The following is a 14,502-nucleotide window of genomic DNA, read 5'->3' as shown; positions in this document are numbered from 1 at the left end:
AGGTTGGATGCACTTTGAAACCTGGTTTCGACCATCTTAGAAATTGAAATTACTTTCTCACATAAACTTGTCCTGTGTGTCTTTCTTTACTCCGGACAAGTTTTTTCCTTGAGTGAGTGCTTTAATTGTAGAGCGGTTTGGTCTACTTGGCTCACTAAACAGCAGTTTTGTCCACTTAACAACAGTCATGGCAGCATTGCCACCGATCCTGCCTTAAATAGCAGAGGGGTTGTCTGCAATTGGGAAGCCTATGCTTGACACACGTTTGAAGCAGACAGTGAAATTGAAGCTGTGTCAGGAAATTGCAACCTGAGAAAATCTAGAACAATGGAGGCTTTCTGCAACGAGCCTTGACATAATAGGAGTTGTGACACCATTGAAACACCTTCAAAACATCAAATTAGATGCAGAAGAATCCACAGTAGAAGGCCATTCTGGCTGTGCTGAAGTTGAGAACCAAACCATTCAAACTGATGGTGCAGAGCATGCTTGAAGCTCTTAGAAACTGACCTGAACACTAGCCAAGCCATTGTATTTCTTCACAACAAGAAACTTGGAAATCAACAGACAATGGCTCCTTCTGAGATTCGTTACCTTAGTCGATGCAAAAATCGTTTTTTTCATGCAGCATCTGCAGTTTTGCTCGCTCCTTTCTCTTCAATCCCTCTGAGTATCTAGATACAGCTGTTGATGACTTCTCACGAAGCGAGTCCGAAAAGCTGCCATTGGAACTGCCCTTGTCAAATCGACCTGTGTGTATGAGTACAGAAATGTCAGTCCATGCAATGAAGTAACAAATGACTATATAACCCCTGCCGTTGCAAGTAGCCTGCAAAAGCTGCCTGTACATATGCGCAAACACAGATCACCACATGCAAATTAAGTAAGAGAAGTTTTGATGAGCACATACCATTGATTTCGGGCATCATAATGTGCTGAACATGCTTTAAGCAACTCTGCACTTCATACTGTGGATCTACATTTGTGGTTTGATAACCTTCCGTTTGAGATATTGCCTTTTCAAAGGCCTGGGAAGCAGCCAACAGAGCCTTCAGCTTACAAGTCATAAATAAGTGCAGAAAAATAACCACCAAAGCTACCGTGCCGGAAATCTTCACCACACATAGAGCTGGACTATTTACTATCAAAAAAACTTTGCATCATGCTGAGATGGGATGACTCGCTAAGATCATCGCTATTTTGCAATCATCGCTAAGAATAACATATTCTGTAAAAAAAGGTCTCAAAAACCAACAAGATACAAATGCACAGACTTCAATTACTAATATTACAGTCTTCATAGAGGTTCTCTATTTACTGTTGAGAAAATGAAACCAAATACTAGCCATTTTGTGTCCCTTATGCACCATAATATAAATCACAGGTGAAATTATTGTCATAATTCAGTGGATGGTTCTTCAATGTGCGCAAAACTGAGGAATGAATCCTTGCAGCCTCCTGAAAGCAGAGCTAAATAGAGAACCTTGCTTGCATTGCCTGGAAATCCTGCTGATAAACAATCCTCCGCAAAAGATGACCATTCACTGGTGTCCACTTTCATTTCTGTAGAGCCACACGACTCCCGCAGACAAAGGATCTCGTATCGAAGAACCAGCTGGCTCTGTAAGTGGTTTCAGAACAATGATCTCTCTCTCTCTCTCTCTCTCTCTCTCTCTCTCTCTCTCTGTGTGTGTGTGTGTGTGTGTGTGTGAGAAAGACAAAAAGACAGAAAATAAGGAGCTGCGGCACCTCAACGTCACCCAGGCGAGAAAAGGAGTGAAGGAAACGGCGAAGCAAAGCCAATTTTTGAGAGGTGCGCAAGTGATGAGAGGACCTGAGGCAGCGCCATGTTCTACTGCGCAAACTCTCCGCCATGGCTGCCGCCGTTGGTTTTGAGGACATGGCGGACGATTCAACCTCTTCTGAAAGACGCGAGCGACCGGAGTGTGGCGTGCGAGGATCGATCCGAGCCTACGACATAATAATTGCTGACGCGGCTTACCTGCCGAAGATGCCCCATACAACCAATTGCAACCGGTAACAAAAAACGTGTCGGGTCATACACCGCCCCGCCTGCCCCGTTGCTGACCGAATGATGCCGTTTGAAACTAGTATGCCTTGATTGCCAAGCTTTGGAGGAGGCAGAGCAAGGCATAAAGTTGGAGAGTGCCGTAATGAGTTCTGATATGTATAGTGTATAAGTTATTGAGAAGCAATAGCAAGGAATACTATTAATTTGTGATGAAGACAAGGTGCAGCATTTGGACATGTATAAGTTTGTTGTAAAATATATAAGTTGTTGCTACATGGTTTGTTTTTTATTTCTTGATCATTTTTTTTAGAAGTATTAGATATGGAAGTTTATAGAAGGTGAGCTTGAAGAATTGTTGATAAATGGTATTGTGGTAGCGTAGCTGGTTGCTGGAATGGATTGTCTATTTCTCTTGATGTTATTGCAAGACATCTAGGTAATGTGGACGGACTAGTATCTTGATCAGTCGTTCAGCTGCAGCATATGTAGCGGTTGAACCCTAAAATTTGAAAGCTGAATGATGTTCCTGTAGAAAAAATAACAGAATATAAGCTAAACATAACATAACTTAAAAAATTGCAGAACATAAGCTAAACAAAAAATAACTTAAAAAGTCTCACAAATAATCGAGAAACATAACTTAAAAATTATCGCAGATATTAGAGGAAAAGACTCTTGAGAAGTAGTTTAATATAGAAGAGAGACCTGAATGAGAGTTGTTACCCTAGAACAAAGATTAAATTTCATTGTACACTATATTTTTCTATGGTGTTTTAAATAATAGTATTTCTTGCAGTTTGGAGGATGTCCCTTCAAATTATTGTATCCTTTGGTGGATGTTGCATCTTGAGTAATTATCTCTTGCGCTTCTAGTGCAATAGCAGTGCTCCTATCGTGTGTATTGTGTAGTACATGAAACTCGAAGTTTTGACAAAATGGTGGAAAGGACGACACATCATGTTTCATCTGTTTTGGTGGATTTGTCAAGTGTGCTCTTTTCCTAGCTTCAAAATCGGATGTCATGCCTATATAAACACGGTTGTTGATTTTGCATCTAATAGAGTATACTATGTAGCTCTCTTCATCTGTCATTGTCTTTTGGGAGTTGGAGCAGTGTCGGAACGGATTGCTTCCTCTTGTGAAGTTGTTATATTATTGGGAATCCTTATTGGTATCGTTATCGTTGTCCTGCACTTAAGTTGTGTGTTCAGTTAGTATTTAATCAGATAATTATATTCTTTAAGGGGTACCGATGGTTACCATATAGCGGTTCAAGCTTTCGAAATGGATCGGTTGTCTCATCAAACCGACCATCAAAAAGGTCTCTTTATAAAATGCCATGTGAATTTGTCATCAGCTAAGATTGCTCTCTCGTTCTCTTTGAATTCGTTTCGAAACTCTTTGACCATGTTGGAAAGTGTCTGGCTTGCTGTATTCTTGTCGAGGTCGACCAATTTATCAAGGGCAATTTTGTAACTCTAGTGAAGCATCTCGATTGCGTAGGTGGTGATTCGAGCAGTCTTTGTGTTAAGTATTTTTTGGGCTTCTGTGTCTAGCAGTATTTTGTTTGACTCATCAAAGTCAATGCCCAACGATAGCAATACCTGTTTTTGTGACCCTATAGAAAAAGATAGATGTTGTAGTAGCAACCAAATTTATTAATGTTTAGTGTTTGTAATACAAAAATATGAAGAGTTCGAAGTACCTGTTACCAACTTTAGCTCGCTATTTCTATATTGTTTGTTCCGATTGCTGCATTTATTGATGTATGAGGAGCCGAGTCGTGCAAAATCCTTCAATGAATGCACCCGGTGCCTCGCCAGCCATATTTGCTAGTCACATTTGATTTGAAGTTGGGTATACAGAAGAACTGTTTTTGGTTTTGAGGTAGCTGCGATGTTGATGAATTTATCAAATATCTGAATGATAGAGAAAGAGAAATATCATGGTTGAGTCTTCTAAATATTGAATGGCATAAAATGTAGCTACGAAATAAATTAATGCAAGGAATGGTTACCTGGTCGGTGTCCATGAGGAGATGCTGGAGGTTGTTACTTGCTATGAAGGAAAATTGCAGTCAAGAAAACTGTCGTCAAAGAATTGATTGTATAGTCCATGCACCGAATGAGATGAAAGACCCAAAGAAGTAGAGGACTTGTTTGTGAAAATAAGCGAGGAAATGTATGGCCATAAATCCTTGGGGTTGAAATGTTCAATATTCTGAGATGGCGTCTTTCTGTCACACGAGATAACATGACGTATGCCAATCTTGGGGCGAAAGCTTGTTTTATAATGAAGATGGCTTTCTTTGATATTGTTGCTCCTTGAGATTTGTGCCCAGTGATTGCGTACGCGAGTGACAAAGGGAATGTGCTTTTGTGGAACCATTTGCAATTGATTGCTCTTGTAGCATGCTTAGTCCTTCATATTGTCATGGTAGTATCAGTGGAAAGTAGCATTACTTCTATAGCAGCAATTTGACCGGTGCAGTCGTATGAATAGGAAAGTGAACGACAAGTGAAGCCATTCGCGGCACCTATAGCCAAGTTAATGTTCTTTGTAATCATACATCTAACCCCAATTGTGATATTGTCCATCTCATGGAATGCCTTGTCTTGGAGCCATTCCTGCAGTAATGGTTTGTCGAGAGCACTGGTCTTCAGTGGAATGACAACAATATCGGGTGCCGAGAAGGACTTTTGTAGAATCAAGTTTTTGTACTTATATACATCCTCCCTATGAGTACATATTATGTTAGGAAATAAAACGTAGCTAAATAGATAATTGAGTAGATTACTTAATGGAGAGAGACAAATTTATATACACGAGATTATAGTGTAGAGAGAGAGAGAGAGAGAGAGAGAGAGAGTACACACGATATACGTGGTTCACCCAATGTGGGCTACGTCCACGGGAAAGCAGCCACTCAATGGCTTTGGTACTTCAAAACAAGAAGTAGTTTACAAAGGGATTATACCCTTAATGGAGCTCCCGCCTTGCTTCACTCTCACCACCTCACACTCACCTTGTTGCATCAACTTCACACTATCAAATGTGTGTAGAAATGGCCTCCTTTTATAGGCCAAAAGGGCTGCCCTCTCTTATGAGAGACAGCCATGTGTAGCCGCCCTTGTGCGAATAAGTCCTAATCGGACCCTCCAATCCGCCCATGTGTGGCCGCCCTTGAGAAGACAAGTCCGCTTTTGAATTCGGCCACCGGCCATTGAATTCGGCCACCGGCCACCGGCCATTGACTTCCGACCACCGGCCACCGGCCATTGACTTCCGACCACCCGCCATTGGCCATTGACTACCGGCCACCGGCCAACCGACCGACTGTTTTCTGACCACTTTTCGACCGCCGTCCGGCCATAATATTCCGACGAAAAGGAATATTCCGACGAAAAAAAGTCTCGGGGGCCTCCGCCCCCGAGGCCTTTAAAGTTGCCCCTGATTCTTGTCCGTGAAAATTTTGGTTTCCGGTGAGTGATTTTCCTTCACGCACGATGGCTTCTCCTCATAATGGGGGCCTTACAAATGTGCGCTTTTACCACAGAAAATTACAAGGGTAAATCAGGCTCCATACTTAACAATCTCCCACTTGGAGACTGATCCCCAAACCAAACCTGTGACTGCTTTCCATTCTGGCTTTTTATCCTTGAATGCCGATTGAAGATGAGCAAAAGCTCAACTTCTCCTTGTTGACCACCTTTGTAAACATGTCTGCAGGATTTTCACTTGTATGCACCTTTCCTAGCTTTAGTTGTCCCTCTTCCAAAAGAGTGCGTATGAAGTGATATCTCACCTCAATGTGCTTTGTCCTTGAATGAAAGGCTGAGTTCTTCGCAAGATGGATAGCGCTTTGGCTATCACTGTACAAGACACAATTGTCTTGTTTGAATCCAAGCTCTTCTAAGAATCTGTGAATCCACAGAATTTCTTTGCTTGCCTCCGTCATTGCTACATACTCTGCTTCCGTGGTAGAAAGTGAAACCACTTTCTGCAGCTTTGAAGCCCAGCTTCCTGCTGTGCCTCCAACCGTGAACACATAGCCAGTAGTGCTCCTTCGAGTATCTTTGTCACCTGCCATATCTGCATCAGCATACCCTTCTAGAAAAATATCAGTTCCTCCAAAATACAAAGCATTTTTTGTTGTCCCTTTTAGATACCTAAGTATCCACTTTATAGCTTGCCAATGCTCTTTACCTGGGTTGTCCATGAACCTACTCACAACTCCCACTGCATGTGCAATGTCTGGCCTTGTCCAGACCATAGCATACATTAGAGAACCTACCGCTGCAGCATATGGAACTTTAGACATATAGGCTATCTCCTCTTGTGTCTTTGGACACATATCCTTCGTTAGTTTAAAATGACCAGCCAAAGGTGTAGAAACTGGTTTTGCATTTTGCATTGCAAACCTTTCTAGTACCTTCTTGATGTAATCTTCTTGAGATAGCTTTATTGTCTTCTTCGTCCTGTCCCTTGATATTTTCATACCAAGTATCCTCTTTGCAGCACCTAAATCTTTCATTGAAAAAGATTTGGACAGCTCCTCTTTTAGGTCTTTGATGTCCTGCATGTTAGCACTTACAATCAACATGTCATCAACATACAACATTAGGATGATGAATTTCCCATCTCCCAAATTCTTCGTGTAGACGCAGTGATCCGAGTTGCATCTTGTGAATCCATGATCCAACATCCATCGATCAAACTTCAAGTACCATTGTCTTGATGCTTGCTTTAAACCATACAAGCTCTTCTTTAATCTGCAAACCATTTTCTCCTTACCTTTTACTTCATACCCCTTTGGTTGAAGCATGTAGATTTCCTCCTCTAAGTCACCGTGAGGGAATGCCGTATTTACATCCATTTGCTCGAGATTTAGATCATGAGCAGCCACAAGGCTTAAGACAAGCCTAATTGAGTTCATTTTTACAACAGGAGAAAATATTTCATTGAAGTCAATACCTTTCTTTTGAGAAAAACCTTTTACCACAAGCCTAGATTTGTACCTTTTCTTCCCACCTTCTTCTTCCTTTATCTTGTACACCCATTTGTTTTGAAGTGCCCGCTTACCTTTAGGCAACTCAACCAACTCCCATGTTTGGTTCTGATGTAGTGAGTCCATCTCCACTTGCATGCTCTTCGTCCATTCTTCTTTGGATTCATGTTGCATAGCTTCTTCATATGATTCCGGCTCTCCAGAATCTGAGATCAAGAGATGGTTGAAGGAAGGAACAAACCTTTCTGGAGGTCTACTTGCTCTTGTAGATCTTCGGGGAATAGGTTGAGGCTCCTCATTTGGTTGATGTTGTTGCACATTGTCACCGTTTGCAGTCCTTGAGTCTTCACCGTCCTCAAGCTCCATGTACTCATCACCTGTTTCTTTTGTTTGTTTTCTTTCCAAGTAATCTTTGTACATATTTTGTTCATTAAAAATTACATCCCTACTCCTTAAGATTTTACCATCTTCACGATTCCATAGGCGATACCCAAAGTCTCCTTCTCCATAGCCAATGAAGAAACACTTTTTGGACTTTGCATCTAACTTTGATCTTAGGCTTCTATCTATGTGCATGAAAGCCTCACACCCAAACACTTTGAGAAATGCATAATTCACCGGTTTACCTGTCCATGCCTCTTCTGGAACTCCCCCATCCAATGCCGTTGAGGGTGACCGATTGATTAAGTACACAGACGTACTTACAGCTTCCGCCCAAAGTTCAAGCGGTAGGCCTGCATGTAGCCGCATGCTTCGTGCTCGTTCCATAATTGTCCTGTTCATCCTTTCTGAAATCCCATTTTGTTGAGGTGTCCTTGGGGTTGTCCTTTGCCTCCGAATTCCATTGCTAGCACAAAAGCTTTCAAAAGCTTGGCTGCAATATTCACCTCCATTGTCGGATCTGAGGCATTTAACCTTGGTACCTCTTTCATTCTCCACAAAGGCTTTCCACCTTTGAAATATGGAAAATACATCGGATTTATTCTTCATGACATAAACCCATGTTTTTCTAGTCGCATCGTCTATGAATGTTACATAGTACAATGAGCCACCAAGTGATGGTGTACTTGCAGGACCCCAAACATCAGAATGAACCAACTCAAGTTTTTTATTTTTTCTTTCATTTCCTGATTTTTGAAATTTTACCCTCTTTTGTTTACCATAAACACAATCTTCACAGAACTCTAAGTCCACTTCTTTCAAACCTGGTAGAAGCTTCTTTGTTTGAAGGATTTGCATTCCTTTGGCACTCATATGCCCAAGTCGGTAGTGCCACACCGCACTGTCAACTTCTGTAGTTGCTGCACAAGCTGAAGGTTGCGTGCTAACAGCACACAAGTAAAGTGTACTAACTTTTTCACCCTTGGCAACCACCAAAGATCCCTTTGAGATCTTCCATCGTTTGTTTCCGAATGCAATGTTGTGACCTTCATCGTCCAATTGTCCTGTAGAGATCAAATTTTTGCGAAGAGAAGGAACATGCCTAACATCTTTCAGCTTCCATTCATTTCCGTTAGCAGTTTTGATAGAAACTGTACCTTTGCCGACAATCTCACAAGCTTCATCATCTCCCAAGTATACATACCCAAAATTACCTTTGGTGTAGTCTTGGAAATGTTGCTTGTGTGGTGTCGCATGGAATGAAGCCCCGGAATCTACTATCCAGGAATTAGACACATTGTCTAATGAGAGAATTAGAGCATCTTGCTCTACTTTACCTGCCACATTGGCCTCCGATGTTGGCTTGTTATCTTGAGACTCTGTCTCCTTCTTCTTCTTGGACCAGCAATCCTTCTTGACGTGGCCCTTCTTGCCGCAGTTCCAACATTCAAGAACTGACTTTGTTCGTGATTTGCTCTGTCTTGAGCGATCACGACCCTTTTGGTTTTTGAACCTCTCCTTAGGCCTTCCTCTTGTTTCCACTGATAGTGCAGCACTTGATGATTCTCCTGTGCTTCTCCTTCGCATTTCCTCGCTTAGAAGAACACCCACAACATCATCAAACTTAAGAGTATTTGTGCCAGAGATAGAATTACTTACAGCCATCACAAGGCTGTCCCAACTATCCGGTAGAGATGATAGTATAAGAAGAGCTCGCACTTCGTCATCGAAATTGATTTTCACTGATCGAAGTTGACTTATGTTTGTGTTAAAGTCATTTAGGTGTTCTGCAACTGAACCATTCTCTGCCATCTTTAGATTGAACAAGCGCTTCATAAGAAATACCTTATTGGATGCCGATGGTTTCTCGTAGAAGTCGTCAAGTGACTTCATCAAGTCCTCCGTGGTCTTCATCTCCGAAACATTGAAGGCCACCGTTGACGCCAAGCTTAACCGGATTGTTCCCAGTGCCTTTCGATCAAGGACAATCCATGCTTCATCTGCCATTGTTGCGGGCTTCTTCGCAAGACCGCCTAGTGGCAAATAGAGGTCCTTCTGGTAGAGATAGTCTTCAATCTGCATCTTCCAATGTTGGTAGTTTTTTCTGTTGAACTTCTCAATCTTGAGCTTCCCCTCCTCCGCCATAACTCCCACTCAATTCAAGGAATCCTTTCCTTGAGATAATTTAGCTACGAGCAAACCTTGCTCTGATACCAGTTGTTAGGAAATAAAACGTAGCTAAATAGATAATTGAGTAGATTACTTAATGGAGAGAGACAAATTTATATACACGAGATTATAGTGTAGAGAGAGAGAGAGAGAGAGAGAGAGAGAGTACACACGATATACGTGGTTCACCCAATGTGGGCTACGTCCACGGGAAAGCAGCCACTCAATGGCTTTGGTACTTCAAAACAAGAAGTAGTTTACAAAGGGATTATACCCTTAATGGAGCTCCCGCCTTGCTTCACTCTCACCACCTCACACTCACCTTGTTGCATCAACTTCACACTATCAAATGTGTGTAGAAATGGCCTCCTTTTATAGGCCAAAAGGGCTGCCCTCTCTTATGAGAGACAGCCATGTGTAGCCGCCCTTGTGCGAATAAGTCCAAATCGGACCCTCCAATCCGCCCATGTGTGGCCGCCCTTGAGAAGACAAGTCCGCTTTTGAATTCGGCCACCGGCCATTGAATTCGGCCACCGGCCACTGGCCATTGACTTCCGACCACCGGCCACCGGCCATTGACTTCCGACCACCCGCCATTGGCCATTGACTACCGGCCACCGGCCAACCGACCGGTTGTTTTCTGACCACTTTTCGACCGCCGTCCGGCCATAATATTCCGACGAAAAGGAATATTCCGGCGAAAAAAAGTCTCGGGGGCCTCCGCCCCCGAGGCCTTTAAAGTTGCCCCTGATTCTTGTCCGTGAAAATTTTGGTTTCCGGTGAGTGATTTTCCTTCACGCACGATGGCTTCTCCTCATAATGGGGGCCTTACAAATGTGCGCTTTTACCACAGAAAATTACAAGGGTAAATCAGGCTCCATACTTAACATATTAGTGTAGTAGCGTCATTGGTTACTCTTAGGAGTTCAGTTTCATTAATTACACACTGTGAAAGCATTTCTGCTATCTGTTGTTCTGTTGGTTGCTTGACACAAATCGTATCCAAGAATTGGACGTAAGCGGGGTCTGCAGCATGGCGAACTGAGAAGGTCATGTTGTGGGTATTGGTTGCAGCGATGTAAGCTGAGTTTTGGATGTCCTAAACATGGCATAATGGCTCCTGGTGATGGCAGACTGGAGGAAGTTGCGCCAAATTCCCAAAAAGCAAGATGAGCTTCTGACTGAATGGATCGAGAAGTGTTCTATTACTGATGTTAACTATCTGGCGAATGACCATATTGAAGATTGTACTCGTTAGCATTGATATCTCGTCTATGATAATGACGTTGGCACCATGTATAGCAACAAATATTTCATCCGTGGGATGAATTGCTTGCGGAAAATGCTATTTGGAACAAGGAATCCTGAATTGATAGTGGACGTAGTTGCCATGCTGCTAAGGCAGGCAGCCACTGCTCCAGTTGATGCAGTGAGGATAACGGTCTTATTATTTTTTATGAAGCTTAAGGTGAAGAATTTTATGAGGAATGTTTTTCCACATCCTGGAACTCTTGTAATGACATGGAGGCCATTACTTAGGCCTGATGTACGATCAAAGCTTTCTTGTTGTTGAGAGGTCAGAACTCCATTGTTGGTCTCAGCGAACTCTTGCAGTAGCTTCAGCATTCTAGCACGACTTTGAGATACTCCTGGTTTGATTGTGTCATTCACTGTACAAGTGAGTGGATCTTCACGATTGAGGATGAACTTTTTTTTTATGAGGTTTAAAGTGTGTCGTGTATTATCAGAGACAAGCATATTGCATTGGGTGTGCTCATTTATATACATCTCCAAGTCTTCATCATCAAGAATCATCCCACGGATTTTGCACTCTAGGAAGTAAGAAGAGGGTGTGTTGGTTGGTGATAGTAGTTCCATCTCATTCCTAAAGGGAAGTTTTTGCAATAAGACATTGAAGAAGAATCCCTTTGTTTGATGGCCTGGATCATATTCTGTAAATCTGACGAGGCGTTGTTTCTCTGTGATGTTGTTGTTGTACGCATCACGAAAACTCACTACAGGAGTATGTTCGTGTGGCTTTAGGATTTTGTATCTTCTGTGGTAGTCATAGAATGTAAGTGAAGGGGTCTTGCACAATATAAATCAATTGGATGCATGACTATAGTTTGTCTAGGAGATAGCAACCTTTGCCGTAGTGATGGTGGAGAGGAGTCAATGTATTCAACCCGTTCACTTCTTGTGATGATTGGTATCTTCAAACAATTGTTTGCTGCCTCTGTTGCAGATATTGACTTTGATAATAGAGAGGCTGCAATTAGTTGAAGCTTTACTTTTTCCAAGCTGTGAAGTCCAAGCCTTGCTGCATCATCTGTGGAGAGGATCAGTTTTCCAAGGGGTTCTAGTTTCATTGCATACTTGAGAAGGTAATGCGATATAGATGAATTTGTGACTCTTTGAATATTCATGTGTGCCTTCCATAGGAGCAAGATTGTGGGATGGTACGGGACAACATTTCGATGGTCATACCCAGGACGATAGTAAAGCCATCTAGCGATACAGGAAGTCGTGTTGTATTGTGGTTCAAACGGGAAGCCGTATTTACACACTCTAGCTGATCCCATGACTCTGCAAGAGTCTCTGCATCTGTGTATCTGTTTTGTGATAACGAGGTTCCGTAGCTCGATGGTGAAGATGTCTTGTGATTCTGCTGGTATGTATGTAGCAATCTCGTTTGTAACTTGACACAAATCTTCGTTAGAGATCCATAGTATGATATGTGCATGCAGTGAGCCTCGATTTTGCACTTCGTAGTGCACCATGTGATGCTCTACATGGCCAAGTATGTTGCTTACATTGATGATGTATTTATTCAAGAAAGTGTGCAAGCAAAGGTGAAATAGTGTTGCACACTCTACATAGCAATCGTTCCACTTGAATTCTTGATTGTAGCCTTGAACAAGTTTTTCAATTGTGATGACTTCTTGCCATCTTGTTTGGGAAACCTCATCAGCAATGAATGTCAAGAACAAATGTGGTAGTCCCCATGTGTCCACCATTGTTATGAGGTCTCTCAAGTTTCGTCGATGCCATGGTGGAGTACCTGGCATTGTGGCTAGGAGATTGTATCGAATAATATGCTTTATTGCATCATGTGTAGATGCAGCGGTGTGTGTTCATTTGTAGTTATCAATATGATTCCTTTGCAAAAATGTACTATTTGTGGAGTTTGCAATCATGATAGCTTGTTTCAATTAGTACATCATGAGCAAATATGGCTTGTACAATGTGTATACAAAGAAGGAAGTTCCAATTCTCATTCTAATGTATTCACTAAAGTCGAATTCTCCTTGGTAGTTTCCTTTTCCTGTGGGAAAGAGCAAAGGGAATATCCATGATTCTAATGTGATATCCTACACTTCAGATTCATGGGCCGAAAGTTCATTGTATTGAAAGATGACTATCCACTCGCTTAGATAAGCGGTATCGTCTATTTGTATGGAGCCAAACTAGTGTTTGTCTTTAGCTATAAATGCAGTTCTATTTGTTGTACTGAACAAATTTTGCAATATGCTAATTTCACATTGTGCTTCTGCTTCCTGCATAAGTTCAAATGGATTGTTCTCTAAGTGGTCCCTTATGATATTCTGTATAGCTAATGCTGATAGAATACAAATAGATGTCCTTTTGTTTGGCTGCTCAGCGATGCACCAATACCTCTTGAGAATTGGATTATTCTTTATGTTGTATGCTAGCACTACTGCTAGTGGCGTGTTTGCAAGTAGCATAAGTTCAAATGGATCGTTCTCTGAGTGGTCCCTTACGATATTTTGTATAGTTTATGCTGATAGAATACAAATAGGTGTCCTTTTGTTTGGCTGCTCAGCGATGCACCGGTACCTCTTGAGAATTGGATTCTTCTTTATGTTGTATGCTAGCATTGCTGCTAGTGGCGTGTTTGCAAGTAGCGAAGTTGGCCGACACATGTTTTGCTTTGTCGACCAGTAGATTAATGGATTGTCGAGTAGCAACCTTCTATCAAGCAGGCCTTTTGCAACTGCAATTGCTGTTTTTGTGGCGTTGATTGTGACATCGATGACGCTAAGGAATTGCACTATTAGTTGATTTGTGTTTAGGATGGCTTGTATGTAGTAGGGTTGCAAGATGACAATGCTGCTTGTTCTTAAACTTTTTAGGCAAGCAAGACAGCAAGTCCAATTCACTTTGAGATTATGCATTGTAGATGTTTGCAATAAGGTTGCATTTGCTAGCTTCGTGGGGGTGGTGTTAAGACCATTTGTTCTCGGTTTTTTTTTTGATAGATTGCAAATGCCACAGATTCCGCAGATGGAAACGTTGTGAGCTGTGATATTGCATTCCTCTTGCCAAGCCTCATAAATATGTTGCACACTAAACCATGAAGAAGCAACAGGACAGAGTAGTACTTTCCGTCTATTTATAGTTTGAAAAGTGGCGTATTCCTGGCGTCTTTTGCAGTTAGCACGTAGCGTAGTAGCAATTTCCATTGAGAAGGCATACACTTAAATGCAACTGTGAATAAAACAGATATAAATTAGTCCGATTCAAATTAGAAGGGACTAATATAATGAAATTGGATGATAAAAAAATTAGAAGGGATGAATATAATGGAAGTAGGCAACAAATCAATGTTGAAAGAACTATTGCAAACCATAGTGGAACTTTTAGCTAATACTAAAGAAGGGCATGCTAATGTTGGAGACAAGTTGGAAGAAAAGAATAGAATATCTCTGTAAATAAAAAGAGTTTGGTAGTTGCGATGAATTTTTTAGGCATAGTGGAAAAAAGAAATACACATTTCAGAGATGGGACGCAAGCATTGTTCGGGGTGCATATGTAGATGTTCCAGTTCTTTATCTAAATCAGCGAGCGTCTTTCTTTCAGACGGATTCTCCAGAAGGTAGGCATTGTTGAT

The 14,502-nt window shown here is 41.7% G+C and overlaps 1 protein-coding gene and 1 pseudogene across 2 annotated transcripts; both read right to left on the bottom strand.

Moving 5' to 3' along the window:
• Positions 1 to 253: 253 nt before the first annotated feature.
• LOC147459459 (uncharacterized) lies at positions 254 to 1,982 on the bottom strand. Of its 2 annotated transcripts, XM_086509841.1 has the most exons (6): positions 1,750 to 1,982; positions 1,484 to 1,621; positions 911 to 1,028; positions 696 to 750; positions 595 to 631; positions 254 to 517 (listed from the first exon to the last, which is right to left on the bottom strand). In XM_086509841.1, the coding sequence occupies exons 1-6, from the start codon at positions 1,900 to 1,902 to the stop codon at positions 401 to 403; spliced, it is 618 nt and encodes a 205-aa protein (XP_086365967.1). In that variant the 5' UTR covers positions 1,903 to 1,982; the 3' UTR covers positions 254 to 400. The 2 variants fall into 2 exon arrangements, with proteins under 2 accessions (XP_086365967.1, XP_086365966.1); XM_086509840.1 differs by having other exon boundaries at positions 465 to 510; positions 595 to 750; positions 1,750 to 1,974.
• A 2,473-nt stretch (positions 1,983 to 4,455) lies between these two features.
• LOC147459458 (uncharacterized) lies at positions 4,456 to 10,827 on the bottom strand (annotated as a pseudogene).
• Positions 10,828 to 14,502: the final 3,675 nt, after the last annotated feature.

The sequence above is a fragment of the Adiantum capillus-veneris genome, chromosome 4 (genome assembly GCF_014529385.1).
Source record: "Adiantum capillus-veneris isolate H3 chromosome 4, ASM1452938v2, whole genome shotgun sequence".
NCBI classification, from domain to species: Eukaryota; Viridiplantae; Streptophyta; class Polypodiopsida; order Polypodiales; family Pteridaceae; genus Adiantum; species Adiantum capillus-veneris.
The sequence above is the reverse complement of the archived record's forward strand: the minus strand, read 5'-3'. Positions and strand labels throughout refer to the sequence as shown.